At 33.1% G+C, this 14,862-nt stretch overlaps 1 protein-coding gene across 1 annotated transcript; it reads left to right on the top strand.

Moving 5' to 3' along the window:
* Window positions 1-7,709: 7,709 nt before the first annotated feature.
* On the top strand, window positions 7,710-11,656 carry LOC120074696 (zinc finger CCCH domain-containing protein 6-like). Its single transcript, XM_039027912.2, has 5 exons — window positions 7,710-7,799; window positions 7,955-8,159; window positions 9,750-9,953; window positions 10,085-10,209; window positions 10,313-11,656. Exons 2-5 carry the CDS (start codon window positions 8,100-8,102, stop codon window positions 11,316-11,318), a joined length of 1,395 nt encoding a protein of 464 aa, XP_038883840.1. The 5' UTR covers window positions 7,710-7,799; window positions 7,955-8,099; the 3' UTR covers window positions 11,319-11,656.
* The last annotated feature ends 3,206 nt before the right edge of the window (window positions 11,657-14,862 follow it).

Genomic DNA, 14,862 nt, shown 5'->3' with positions numbered 1-14,862 from the left:
GTTCAAGACCTGGAATTAGCCCTTAAGGGAACAATTTATCTACTTACCCCTGCTTTAGGGAAGGAGTGAATTCCATCTTGTATAGCTATGTTCACAGCTCCCCAATCAGATGAATCCCTAAAATGGTAGGCTTGTTGAGTCAGCAATCTGACCACTCTCACCCATACAAATCAAAGGGCCACCCTCATAGGTAGGATTTCACAACTCACTCAGGATTCAGGTCATGTTACCTATGGTCATCCTGGTGAAATGTAAGTCTCCATTATGAACAGGCTTATATAATGAGACTAAACATTTCGTGGTCCGATCTTATACAAACTCCTTTGTATAGAATATCCCCGCTTGCATGTCTATACATGAATGATTAGGATCAAATCATTTGTAGCACTTTACAACAATTATAACACCTACAAAGTGAGCCATACTTATAGTGTCACCAGGATAAGGTACGCAGCCTTATCCATCTACTACAGACCATTTAGGTTATCACTTAAACATGATCCACCCATATGTCTCCACATACATGTTCAAGTTACAAAGATAACATTGGATGTTAATTTATTGGTTTGTGGTTAATGCAACTAAAATATCACATATTTTATAGACAATGAATAAAATATCAAATATTTTATTAAAAACATAATGAGTTTATTCATACAATATTTACAAACTATAGGACACTATGAGATTTAGAGCATCAACCCCAACAGTCTCTACATGAATGACCAGGATCATATCATTTGTAGCACTTTACAACACTTGTAACACCTACAAAGTGGGCCATATCCATAATGTCACCAGGATAAGGTATTCGGTCTTATCCATCTACTACAGACTGCTTAGGTTATTGTTTAAATAAGATTTACTTGTATGTTTCTACATACTTATTTAAATTAATGAAATAACCTAAGATCTTAGTTTATTGGATTGAATATATACTGATAAAATAACACTTACTTTCATAAAATAACACTTATTTTATTAACAAAAATATGTTTATACAAAGTTTACAAACTACGAGATTACAAGGAGATTTAGGAAACCAATCCCAACAATATATTCTCTCATGCCCTATAGATTTAATATGAATCAAATTCACATTAATTTTAACCTATAGTTTAATATGAATCCAATTCACATTAGTTTAATATTTGAATCATTCAAGTGTTAATGCTCTCACATTATAAAGTTTAATTTGAAAAAAAAAAAACTTTATATTATAATGTATCTTATACATTATACTAATTTCCTTAATTAATTTGAACATTTCAAATTCCTTCAACACTAAATACCTTTGTTTAACCCATTATGAGCTAGCAGAGAGACTTGATGCACTTACAGTTATAGGCTCCAATGATTCAAGATTAATTAATTAAACTCTTTAACTATAATAATCAACTTTCATTAACTATATGGAACTCCACTAAAGACTCATTGCATTGCTATAAATTGTAGTATATTGATGTGTTCATTGAATTAACCATATTTTATAAGTCAGCCATTCACAAATTGTTCATAATTACAGCTGGGTTAAATTATTGTTTTACTCCTATAATTACCTCTTGTACCTTAAGTATCACTGATCTTCTAACGAACAATTTTGTTCATGGTCCAACTATAAATAAAGTTCTCTTGAGCCAGTGAGAGGGTGAAGTCTCATTGTTCAAGTCTCTGAGTCAGCACTTAAGGAAACAATTTGTCTACTTTCCCTAAAGTGGGGAAGAAGTGAATTTCATCTTATGAAGCTATGTTCCCAGCTCTTCACTTTGTATTGTTTCCAAAATGGTAGACTTATTGAGTCGACAGCTAAGGTCACTCTCACCCATACAAAGCAAAGAACGACCCCTTATAAGCAAGAGTTCATAACTCACTCAGGATTGATCGAGTTACATGGTTATCGTTTGAAATATAATTCTCTTCAATTAACAATGTTTCAAAGAGAGATTACATTTCATGGTCCGGTCTTATACAGGCTTACTATACATGAGACCTCCACTTGCACGTCATCATATGAACAATTTTATCAAATTATTTGTAGTACTTACAACTGTTGTAACATTTCCAAAGTGGGTCGTATCCATAGTGTTATTAGGATGAGGTATCCAACCTTATCCATATACTATAGACCTTTCAAGTTATTCCTTCAACACGATCTAGTTGTATGTTAACATACTGTTTAAGTTACATTAAATAGCCCCAGATCTTAGTTTATTGGATTTTTAATTATGCAAATAAAAGAATACTTTATTCATGAAATAAATATTTTATTTATTTATTTACAAATTCACACAGATTACAAGATTTAGGACATAAATCCTAACCATACACAATTGAAAATTATTCATTGACCTCATACATTTAGATAAGTTCAAAACATGATTTGACCTCATACACAATTGAAAATTATTCATTGACCTCATACATTCATTGACCTTAATAGATGGTCTAGTTTGGTTTGCCTATGTGAACATAGAACAAACAATTTTTTTTTTTTTTAACAATTTCAAAAGGTTAAATGAAACTTTTGAAAGTTTAGACATATGATTAAATCAAGGAAATTATACAAATTACCCACGAATTATAGAGTATTTTATAATTACACTTCTAAACTTGTAATTTGGTCAATTACCCTTCAACTATGTGGTTCGTTAAAATTACACTTTTGAACTTTTACTTTTATCAATTAACCCTTATAGTTGTTTATTGTTGCAATCAACCTATTTGTCAGTCTTCATGTTGATATATACAATTTAAATTTTGATATCAATATCAACATCAATTTTTTATTTTTTTTATTTTTTTAATGATTATCAATGGTTCAATATTATGTTAAGCTTGTCAATTTATGGTATGTCAATATTTTAATCATTTAATGAGCATTAAAAGTTAAATCCAACTTCATCTTAAACTTAAATATTTTTTTAATTATTATCTAAGTGAAAATTTTCAATTTTACTTTACATTATAGTTCATTAATTTTGTCAATTTTCTTTCAAAACCTTAAATTTCATCATATGTCACTGCACAATTGCATGCATATGTAATTTATGAATAATGATTGTTGAGGGTTGTTTAACACAAGTCAAAAAGCCCACAGACAGATCTAAGCTTTGGGTGTTGAGAAAGAGCATAGGGGAGTGCACATCCCAAAAGGAACACTTTGGGGGTTTAGACGATTAGCCGAGTTGGTAAAATGTATACCAATCAAGAAATAAATTGAGCTGAAACCAAATTGGACCTTGCAACTTTGAGTGCCAAAAGCATTCCCGGCACCTCTACTGTCACACGCAACCATGGGCATGTATCAGAAGAATAGCATATAAATAGCTCATTCAACCACCCGAAGAGGGAGAGTAAGTAATCCTCAAAGGAGAGATCCAACCTTATTTCTTTTTGTATTTAGTTGAATTAGTCACTCTAATACTAACTTAAGCATCACAGTGGAATAGGCTTGGCACCAAACTGGTGCGATGATCTCTTACGCAAGCTAATTCGAACAATAACAAGACTAGACTAAATGGAGGTGAGATAGAGGGGAAATTTGTACGGATGACCCAATTTTTTGGTCCAAAATGTCAAATGACCCATTTTTAAAAAATAATATCAATTGACCCTCTGCTGACATCATCGCCATACCAAATTACGTAAATTGCCCTTACTTCTTCGTCTTCTTTCCTTTTTACTGAGAACCCACCAAAACTAAAAACTCTTCATACTTGTAACAAAAATGGATAACTTCATACTCTCTCAATCTTCATACTTGTAACAAAAATGGATAACTTCATACTCTCTCAATCTTCATACTTGTAACAAAAAACAATAACTCCATACTCTCTCAATCTCGCTCTCTCTCAACATCTTGCTCTATCAATCTCGCTCTCTCTCTGAACATCTCGCTCTCTCAATATCACTCTCTCAATCTTTGAACTTTGAACCTTGAACCATATAATGTTCTACATACCATTGATATAATGAAAAGAACAGTAGCTCAATTATGCATGTTCTGATAAAATTCTGATATTAAACTTTGAACTTTGAACTTACATAAAAAATACATGTTCAATTATACAATGAAAAGAGCAGTAGCTCCATTATACATAAAAAATGCATGTTCTGATAAAATTCTGATATTGAACTTTGAACTTTGAACTTTGAACTTTCATAAAAAATATATGTTCAATTATACAATGAATGTTTTTATATACATAAAAAATAAATGAATGTTTTTACATACATAAAAAGTAAATGTTTTTACATAAATAAAATACACAATAAAAAATATATATTCTATACACATAAAAAATATGGAGTGTTTGCTCATAAAAAATACATCTATGTAAAAACATTTATTTTTTATGTATGTAAAAACATTCATTTATTTTTTTATGTATGTAAAAACATTCATTGTATAATTGAACATATATTTTTTATGAAAGTTCAAAGTTCAATATCAGAATTTTATCAGAACATGCATTTTTTATGTATAATGGAGCTACTACTCTTTTGATTGTATAATTGAACATGTATTTTTTATGTAAGTTCAAAGTTCAAAGTTCAATATCGGAATTTTATCAGAACATGCATAATTGAGCTTAGAATATTATATGGTTCAAGGTTCAAAGTCCAAAGATTGAGAGAGCGAGATTGTGAGAGAATGCAAGATGTTCAGAGAGAGCTTCTCACTCTCACAAACTCCAGAAGGTCTTTTCCATTCAGACATGTGACCAAGTGGATTTATAGGCTCCGCATACGCAGTCATTAGAGAGTCCACTGTATAAAATCAACTGCAAAGACTGTGGATGGGTATATTCTTTCCTTGGCAGCAACAATTGCATGCGAACATAGGATACCAAGTGAGTTAAATTCCTTACACGTGCATTCTTTCGTGTGAAGATTGACAATATCGTCCAATCGATTATCTCGCACGTGTACCCGATAACAATCAATAGGCTCCACCCGATACCGTCTGCCCTTATCGACTTCACTTGCCAATCGGGTTTCACAGTAATCAGAGTGCAATGTCATTTGAGATGTCTAGTAATTCCTCCGTTCATAGAACCACGATTGGAGCATTCCTCTAACATGTTCAATCAAGCATACTATGGGCATTAGTCGATACTCTTTAGTTAAGGAATTGAAATACTCTGCATTGTTGGATGTCATGTTATCATATCTTTGTTCTATTTAGTAAACTCGTGTCCACCTTTGAAGACCGATGTCTTCCAAATATTTCGTGATAGCACCGTCTTTAAAACTGCAGAGTTTGTCCCATTTTATCTGGAACTCTGTCATGTGAAATGCCCTTACTGCATCTTTAAATATCTCAACAACCATGTTATCCTTAAAGTTTGTAACCAGATTCTGTTCTATATACCATATGCACAATCCATGAAATGCTGTGGGAAAAAATGCACGAATAGCATTGCCGATAGATACCATCCGATCAGACACATACACCAGATTATCGGGTTCTTTGATACTGCATTTCAAGTTTGATATAAACCATTTCCATGATTGATCGGTTTCATTGTCCACTATTGCATATGCTAGTGGATATAATTGATTGTTCCCATCCATAGAAACTGCAACCAATATGATACCTTTGTATTTCCTTTCAAGTGTGGCCCATCAACAATAATACAAGGCCGAAAGCTTGCAAAACCTCTAATACAAGGTCCTAATGCCATAAACATATACTTGAAATGCACCTCATCTTCAAGTCCAATCTCAAAGACTGTACCCGGATTCTCTATTTTTAGCGCTTCTCCATAAGCATGTAGTATGGAGTATGAGTATTCTGGAGTACCTCTAGTGAGATCATACGCGGCTTCCCTTGCACGCCACGCTTTATCATAACTTATGTTCACGCCATAATCTCTCCTCATATCCTCAATGATATGACAAGGTTTATAAATACGTCCTATTCCCGTGAATTTATCTTTGATGAGCTGACCAACAACCGTAGCATTTGCTTGTCTATGGTCGTGATTCAAAATTCCAATGGAACATGTGTGCGAACTGCAGTACTTTTTGATCTTGAATATATTAGACCCTTCCATTTTGACTGCACGAAGGCTCCACTTACATGTCTCCCCAATGCATTGACAGTGAACAGTGATTTGGTTGATTTCCTGACCTTAAATTCAAAATTTCTGTTGATGGACAGAATTGATAATCTCATTTTCAAGTCCTTTTTGCTCAAAAATAGTTGACCAACTTTAACATCCTCTGTCCCAGATGAAGAGGTGCCAGGCATAATCAACTATGTCCTATGACTTAAAGACACAGATGGTGGAACCACTGAAGCTGCTGTAGAACGATGCACATCTCCATGATCACGATCCATTTCATTCAATCCTGCTGGTTGCTCATTCACATCCACTGAACGACCACAATCTATATAATCGAATGTTGATGGTACAGTGTTGGTAGACAATGGAATATCAGTGTTGGTAGACAATAGAATATCATCCTCTTCCCGAAGAAACTGATATGATTCCTCGTATTGTCTGTCTACAGCCGTATCATCATAACTCACATTTCCAAACCTCATTTCAACCCTTTCGTCCTGTTTAGATTTCAACGTTACAGTTATCTGAAGTCTACTAAGCTCTTCTCGCAAAAGAAGGAAGTGAACATCATCATCATCCATTATGCATTGTGGAGGGGCTTCAAATTCAAGATTATATTTAACTTTTAGGATAAGATCAAACTCTGAAAAACTGACTTTTGTAACCCTGTAAATGCAAGATTTAAGTTCTTTATAATTCAATGTATGAGGCACAACGATTCCTTTCAACTATCCCCCAATATACAAACTTTCATTCTCATCCCAATCACCTTTAAATCGAATAAATAGACACTTTTTTGTCATCCTACAAAGCAAGAGAACATTTGTCATTAAGCTGTACAAGCAATTGAAGTGTACTCTCGCTCTCTCTCTTACTCTTCCTCTTTCTTACTCTCTCCCAATACAAAATTTCGTAATGCTACCTTTCCAGAAATAACACATAAAAATAATTAAACAAACTCAAAATAATTCACCTTTCTGAAAAAGTTGTTCCTTTCTAAGAAAACCTCGTCTTGGAAATCCCTGTTCGAAAAATCTTCATTCAACAAAACACTGTAAAAAAACCAGAGAAGTAATCACCTTTGAAATGGAGTATAGAGTTTAAAGAAATCACCATTGTATTATGTTTAGGTATTATAAAATTGATTTGAGGCTTCCATTGTGAAAATTGTCAAATCAACAGTACACTGACGAGCAATCACATCAAACCAAGGAATTTCAAGTGAGAGCGAGCGCGTTTAATCAGACGAGAGCGAGATTTACCTCGTGAGGCTGGTGTAAGGGCAATTTATGTAATTTGGTATGACGATGATATTAATAGAGGGTCAATTGACATTATTTTTTAAAAATGGGTCATTTGACATTTTGGACCCAATTTTTGGTCCATCCTTACAAATTTTCTAAGATAGAGGTCAAGGCCATCAAACACTCGCACTGAAACGAGAATTGATAATTGTAAAATTTTAACAAACTAATAGGGTTAATTCATAAAATTAAAAGTTAATTAGAAAATAACCACATAATTTAGAGAGTAATCAATCAAATTAAACATCTATGCATTTGCAACAAACCACAAGGATAGTTTGTGCAATTTTCCTAATTAAAACCTACTTCTAAAACTAAGGGGTATTTTGTAACGTTAATATATATATAGAAAAGATAGAAGCCCCAACGAATCTTAATCGCTGTCGACTCAATAGGGTCGGTTCTAGGGTTCCTCTTTTGCAGCGTACCATTTCTTTCTCCCATTTCCCTTAGTCATCTGATTTTTTAATATCATTCTATTTTCTTCATCGTCATCGTTTCGATTTTAATGTTCTGAATCAGAACCTTACTATCGGATCGACCTTAAAGATTGAGTTTTATTATTGTTTTTTTTTTCAGATAAAACAAATCTTCGTTTGTAAGTAGATTTTCCCCTTCGTAACCCATCGGTTATTTGGTTATATGCTTTATAATCTGGAACATTATTGGTAATTTTGAAGCGAAACGATTTTGAGTTAGAGCGTCTTTGATCTGAGATTTAGAGATGAAGCGGTCGAGGAAATCAAAGGGTGTTTCATGGGCTCATGGAGTTAATCTTTGTCAGGTATAATCGTAATATCTTCTAATCGAAGTCTGGTTTCCTTACAAAATCTCTAAAACTAATATACTTTTGACAAAACCTCTAATCGAACCACTTTTCTTATTGATTTTAAGTTGACGTTTTCTCCTTGATGAATTTGATCATATCAATTTAGGTCATTTTAGAAATTAAATCTTTGGGACAATGTTTTTCCAAAAATCGGAGCCATTAACAACATTTTTGTGCTAATAAATTCGTTATCTTGATAACAAACAAACAGTTCTAATTAATATCGCTCGCTGCGTTGATTAAGTAATTAAGAATTTAAGATTGTGAACGAATTATCGATTGGGCTATAAATGATTAATACATTTGCTCACATTTACGGAATTAGATCGACCGCAGTCCGTTCGAACGATCTGAGAGGCGTTCTTGAAGATACGATGTTAATCTAAAACCTGGTTTGTTAAAGATTGACGAAATAACAATCGGTTTCAGATTATAGTTTCAAGTACAAATTGTAATCAAAGCTTCTGGCGACCAAATATTTAAGAGAAATGATCCGTGTGCATTAAAACTACAAGTTATTGTTCATGATCAATAATCCAAAAATTAATAATAAAGAAAGAAAAACAACAAAGTATATGCGGGGAATACAAATGGGTTTTGTGAATTTCTTCAAGAAGAAGTAAAAGCGGAACCTTTATTGGAAGAATTATCATTTTGTTTCTTTGAAAAAACTCAAACATATAGAACAGATATAGAAGAAACTCAACCGTGTCAAACTTTCTTTTTCCCCATTTTAATGATCTGTTTTCTTGGAGTATTTGAATTTTGGATAAATTATTATGAGAACCAATAAAGATATCTTCAATCAATCAGTCATCCTAGGTTGTTAAGTCACCTGCTGCAGACTTCTGCCTTTTGAAGATGTGGCTGGGAGGCCAAAACAAAGCTCAGTGTGGAAATATTAAGGCCACTCATTTGCAGTTTAGGAAAACTTCTTATTCCCCCCCCTAGAATGCACATTTTTAAGTGTTATTATATAGTTATAGGTAGAAACCAACCCTTTTCCTTCTTATGTTCCTGAGGCTGAGACCATTTGATTTGTAATCTGAGCATGTAGCTGCACAGACACATTTTCATCCAATATTCTTTTGTTATTATCACTTTTTCAGAAAATATTCTTGTCTTTTTCCCCCAAAACTTAATGGCTTCTTCTCAGATGTGATTGATTGAATGTCTATTTCTTGCATTATATGAACACTTTCTGGTTCACTTTTTGTCATTCTGAGAGTGACAAGGTACTTGCTTAAGTACGCCATTGATGGAGGCTTTGGTTCGAATGGAGGCAGTGCCTTAATAGGGTGCTGCATTGATTGGAGCTTGAAATGTTACACAATGTCATACTTAAATGATTAGATTTTGCAGAATGATTCAACAAATGTTGATATTCATTAGTTTAATGGTTTTCCTTACTGATTTAACTTCCAATTAGGTTGTAAGAGTTATTATCTTTTGGAATTTTCCTCCTATACTTCTGGTTGTGTAACTCATGCCAATTTAAGTATATTGATATTTAGAATTAAGGTGAATATCTATGGTTTTAAATAGGTGAAGCTATTCTCATCAGAGGACTGTCCTTCAAAAGTTGGCCTAAAATCTCCAGATCATCTCCAAGTAAAAACTCCCTGGATGTTGCATCCTTATACTGCCGAGTCTAACGATTGCCCTCCCGGATTTGAGGTTACTCCTTTGGGGAACCAATTGGCAGATATGTCCTGCAACCCTTTGGTTAAGTGGAACTGCCCTCTCAAGGTGAGCCCTATTTGATATTTCTGTTCACTTCACATGGCTATGTAATGTATGTCTGCTTGCATCTTCTTCTGATGTGTAACATTTTCACTTCTTCCAATATGTCAAAATTGCAATATCATCTCTCCGTACAGTTTGTTATGAATCCCAACTGGTGTGTGAGAGCAGGAGAAGAAAGTAAAGAGGTAGAATCTCAGAAGTTGAGGGAAATGAGATTGCTCGAAGCAGTTTATCCCCGAGTGTCTGCTATTCCTCCAGGGTAATTTCATTCTTTTGTTTTTGACATCAATTCGGGAACACGCTCATTATTGTGTTAACATCAGCCTTATGTAATAATTTCCTTCTTTCTTTGGTCTGTATAGTGCAACTGTTTCTACTGATATTGAAGACGAGCTTTACGACGATAGCCTCACACCTCTTGTCCCTATTATTCCTATTGAAGAAGATGAGTGTGAAGATTTAGGTTCAGATTCGGCTGTTGCAGGGAACTTCTCTACGAGCTCTCCCCCGAAGGTTTCCTACTTTCAGTTGGAACCTTCAATCCCTGTAAGTACCATTGAAACGTCTGCTGCAGGTGAAAAGCCAATTGAGAAGTTACCTAATGTCGGTGTGGATGTAGCCGTTGCTGCGTCTACTGCATATGCGGTATTAACGAAAAGCATGGAGCAGGGAAGCCTGATCGACACGAATTTGCTTATTAAAATTTTCAGTGACCCAAAAATGATCCAGAATTTGTCCAATAACCCTCTATCTGTAGCAGTCTCAGAGATTCCACCAATATCTTTGTCAAAGCCTGTGAGTGAATCACTTTCGTTGTCTCTTCCAAAATCCAATACAATACCAGGATTGTGGAACGCACTCCCGTCGAGAGTCACTGCTGCTCTTCCTCAGATGAGTAATATTCCTACGTCTGATGTAAATCTAGTCGCAGTTCCCAGCAACATACCTGTTCCAGATCCTAACAAGGTAAAAATTACCGTACGAAATGCCGGGAACTATTCCGAAATAGGTTTAATTCCCGCGCAGTCAAACATCTCTCTGGTAAGTTCAGTGAGAAGAGAAGCTCAGCAAATGAAGGATCTTAGCTACTATAAGAACTTAGTTAGACAACATGGAGACCAGAGGGACTTTAAGAAACAGAAACTTGGACAACAAGATGGCAATAATTACAATCATCATAATCTGAATATGGTAAATGAGATGAAAGCAGAAAACTTGAAACCCAAGATTCAGAAACAATGCATTTACTTTAATAGCCCAAAAGGGTGTCGAAATGGCGTTAATTGCCAATTCAAACATGATAATACACTTGAGAATCAAAATACTAAGAGAATGAAACCGTTTGGTAAAGTAACAAGGAGGACTTAATTGGGTTATGTTGCTCTGTTCAGAAGGGTTTGTTTTTTCTTCTTCTTTTTTTCTTTTTTTCTTTTTTTTATTTTTTTTTTGGGGGGGGGATTCAGGCAGGTAAATTATGGCCTCTTTGAGGAAAAAGGGAAATCTTGTGTTAATTATTATTAGGAAATCTGGATGAATTTCAACAAGATTTTTAAGGGGGAATTTTGAATCTGGTGCTAATAGTGGTGGTTTTTTTAGATTAGCTAGGATAAATGGCTCCCTGTGTAATCCTTTAGCATTAATGTGAATTCTTTGCATGATATTCTATTTTGTAAATAGAGCCTGTTTCTTTAGGCTTTCTGTGGTAAGGAAGTATTCAATTTTTTTGGACTTTTAGGGCGGCGTTGGTTAAAAAGTAAGAGTATAGGAAGTGAAGCTCTTAACTCCCTTTATTGTTCGGTCCTAGGAGTTCATGGATTTATGACTAAAAAAACATCAATTTCATGATTTTTTAACTTCTTATATTCGAGATCTTTCAATTAAGTGACTCTTTTAACTTAGTAAATTTTTAGATTAAAGATAATTTAACGGCTCTTTAAACCCAACAAGTTTTTAGGCTAACAACTTTACTCTTTGTTCCATGCATGCGTTTTTTTTAAAGACTACTCTTATTTTATAAATATTATTATTAGAATTTTGGAAGTGGGTTGTAAACATAAGAAAGCTTGAAATATAATGGCTATAAAGTAGATTCTTGAGCATATTCTTTCTAACATCGTGTTTTCTAATTTGTTTCGAGTACTTAATTTCATTATTCAAAAAGTATATTTATATATGCATAGTTCTGATGTGGTAGAAGTCAAAATTTTGAATTTTTAATTCCCACACTTGTATTTAATTCTAGTACATGATTTCATTTTCAAATTCGAATGTAATTTTAAAATGATTAAAATTACTTTTAGACATATCTTTAGTCATTCATAATCAATTTACTGTTTCATTTTATGTGTATAATCTTTGTAAAATCAAAATTAATTTTGAATGATTTAGATAATTATTTTAATTATTTTAAAGTTATTCATGTTTACATTTCCTAAATAAGCAATTATGAAGTCAAGCGGAGCATATCTCAGTTGGCTTGAAATTTGTACTATCGATCTCAAAATTAAAGGTTTGATTCCTTCCTCCTATGTTGTAAAAAAATAATAATAACTATGAAGAAGTCAACTACGTGTATGTAATAGTTTTTAGAGCGTTGACTTTTGTATATAATCATTGACCCCATATCCTGATATAATTTGGAGGGGAAAGCTAAAAGAGAATTTGCCTCCTGTTTTGGGGAAGCATCAATTACATAGAAATTAATGAGTTGAGATTGCAATTATCCTGGACTATGTTTTTGTTCAATTATTTTATGTAATTGATTATATCAATTACATAAAATTACATCAAACGAATTTTCAAAATTACATAGGTTTGAAAATTACGTAGGTTTTTTCTTCTCCCCCTTCTAATTATATCAAACGAATTTTCAATCTTACTGGTAATTTCAATTTGGCTTTCATCTCTTGAAATTATTTAATTAACCTTTTACATTTTCAAAATGTAACAACTTGCTTTTAGAGTTTCAACTGAGTTCAAAAGGAGACGTTAACAGACTTGATTTATATACTTAAATAGAAAGTTTAACCCACTTGAATATATAAATATTAAAAATCAAGATCTAAATTTGAGTATAAATACTGGTAGTATCTTTCCCTCAAGACACACAACTTGAACCGAAAAAGAAAATTATATCTTCCTTTCATTACTTCTTGCGGAGCTTTGAGCTCAATTTTTCAGTGCAGAGTAGTTTGAGTTATACAACGTTTCAGTTGGGTGGTTGTATCCTGGAGGGGACAGGCCAAAGAAATGTGTTGCACTGATGGTTGATATTATAAAGAGATACAATATGCACCATAGAGGGCTTGAACCTTCTTAAAGAGAGTGAGATATCTGCGCCTCAACCTAATTGTTAATGTATTCGTTTTCTCAATATTAACTTCATTTTTTTCTATTATTTGAAATTCTACCATCAATTTTAAGGAGATTCAAAGATGGAGTTTACTATTGAGAAATCAGATGAAAATGTTAGAGATCTCAACAAGCCAATTCAATTTAAGGGAGCACATTTTAAGAGATAGAAAGAGAAAGTGTTGTTCTACCTTAATCTTCTCAAAGTAGCTTATGTCCTCACAGAAAAATTCCAAAGAAGATTGATACTGAAACCATGGATCTTATGAGTTCATGGAACACCAAGAGAAAATTGATAAGTATGAGAAAGATGAGTACAAATGTCGGTATTATCTTCTACATTGTCTTGTTGATCATTTTTATGATTATTATGATACTATATTCACTTTTGCCAAAAAAATATGGAAAGCTTACTAGAGTAAATATGATATTGAAGAAACATGTACAAAAAAAATATATTGCAAGTCGCGTCTTTCGCTTTCAAATGGTGGATGAAAAATCTGTAGTAGAGCAAGCACAAAACTTTCAGATGATAGTAGCTAAAGTAGCATATGAAGGAATTAAGATTTGAGACAATCTTATTGTTGTTGGCATAATTGATAAACTTCCACAATCATGGAGAGAATTTCAGAAAAATATGTGTTATAAGCAAAAGAAAATCTCTCTGGAAGTATTAATTATTCACATTCATGTAGAGAAGAGGTAAGGGGGCAAGATGCTTTGATTCAAGAAGGTAATGAAAATTTCATAAAGCTAAACCTAATCTTTTCTAATGATAATTTAATGATCAAATTCCTAACAATAGTCATTTAAAGCTAAAGAAGAATAATATGAAAGAAAATAATAAATCTCAATTTTCTAATAAAAGATATCCAGACTAAGTGAATAAGAACCAAACACATCCTCAACACTCTAAATCAATTTATTTTGTTTGTGGCAAAAGTGGGCATATTGTTCGAGTTTGCAAACTTTGAAAACAAGGACCTGTGCCACAGGTCAATGTTACCGAAGAGCCATTTGTGGCTATGATAAGTGATATTTGTATGGTTCAAAGTGTTGCCTGACTCTAGAGTCAACAAGGCATATCTGTTATGACAAAATTTGGTTCAAAGTTTATATTTCTTTTGAGGAGCCTAAAATAATAATGCTGGGTGATTATCATACCACTTAAATTTTAGGAATTGGTGAGATTGATTTAAAATTCACATCTGGAAGGGTTATGGTTTTGAAAAATGTGCTTTACACATCCTCCATGAGGAAGAATTTAATGTCGAGTTGTCTTCTTAATAAAGCTAACTTTAAACATACTATGGAATTTGATGAGTATGTGATAACAAAAAGGAAATTTTTATTGGGAAAGGTTATGTCTGTGATAGAATGTTCAAATTAAACATTGAGAATATCAATAAAGCTATCTACCAGTTCAGTTTATATGCTTTCTTCTTTAAAATTTTGGCATGCTCGTTTATGTCATACAAATAGTAAATATTTGGGGATAATAAGTAGCCTTGGATTAATTCTTAGCTTAAAAAATAATTTTGAGAAGTTTAAACCATGCAGT

Source organism: Benincasa hispida, chromosome 3 (assembly GCF_027475165.1).
Source record: "Benincasa hispida cultivar pf3 chromosome 3, pf3_genome.v1.1, whole genome shotgun sequence".
Taxonomy (NCBI): Eukaryota; Viridiplantae; Streptophyta; class Magnoliopsida; order Cucurbitales; family Cucurbitaceae; genus Benincasa; species Benincasa hispida.
Note: the sequence above shows the minus strand (reverse complement) of the source record. Positions and strands in the feature narration are given on the sequence as shown.

Coding starts and splice junctions, on each gene's coding strand:
- LOC120074696 (XM_039027912.2), top strand. CDS start 8,100: ATGAAGCGGTCGAGGAAATCAAAGGGTGTTTCATGGGCTCATGGAGTT. Junction 9,954..10,084: donor AGTGGAACTGCCCTCTCAAG/GTGAGCCCTATT, acceptor CTCTCCGTACAG/TTTGTTATGAATCCCAACTG. Junction 10,210..10,312: donor GTGTCTGCTATTCCTCCAGG/GTAATTTCATTC, acceptor TGGTCTGTATAG/TGCAACTGTTTCTACTGATA.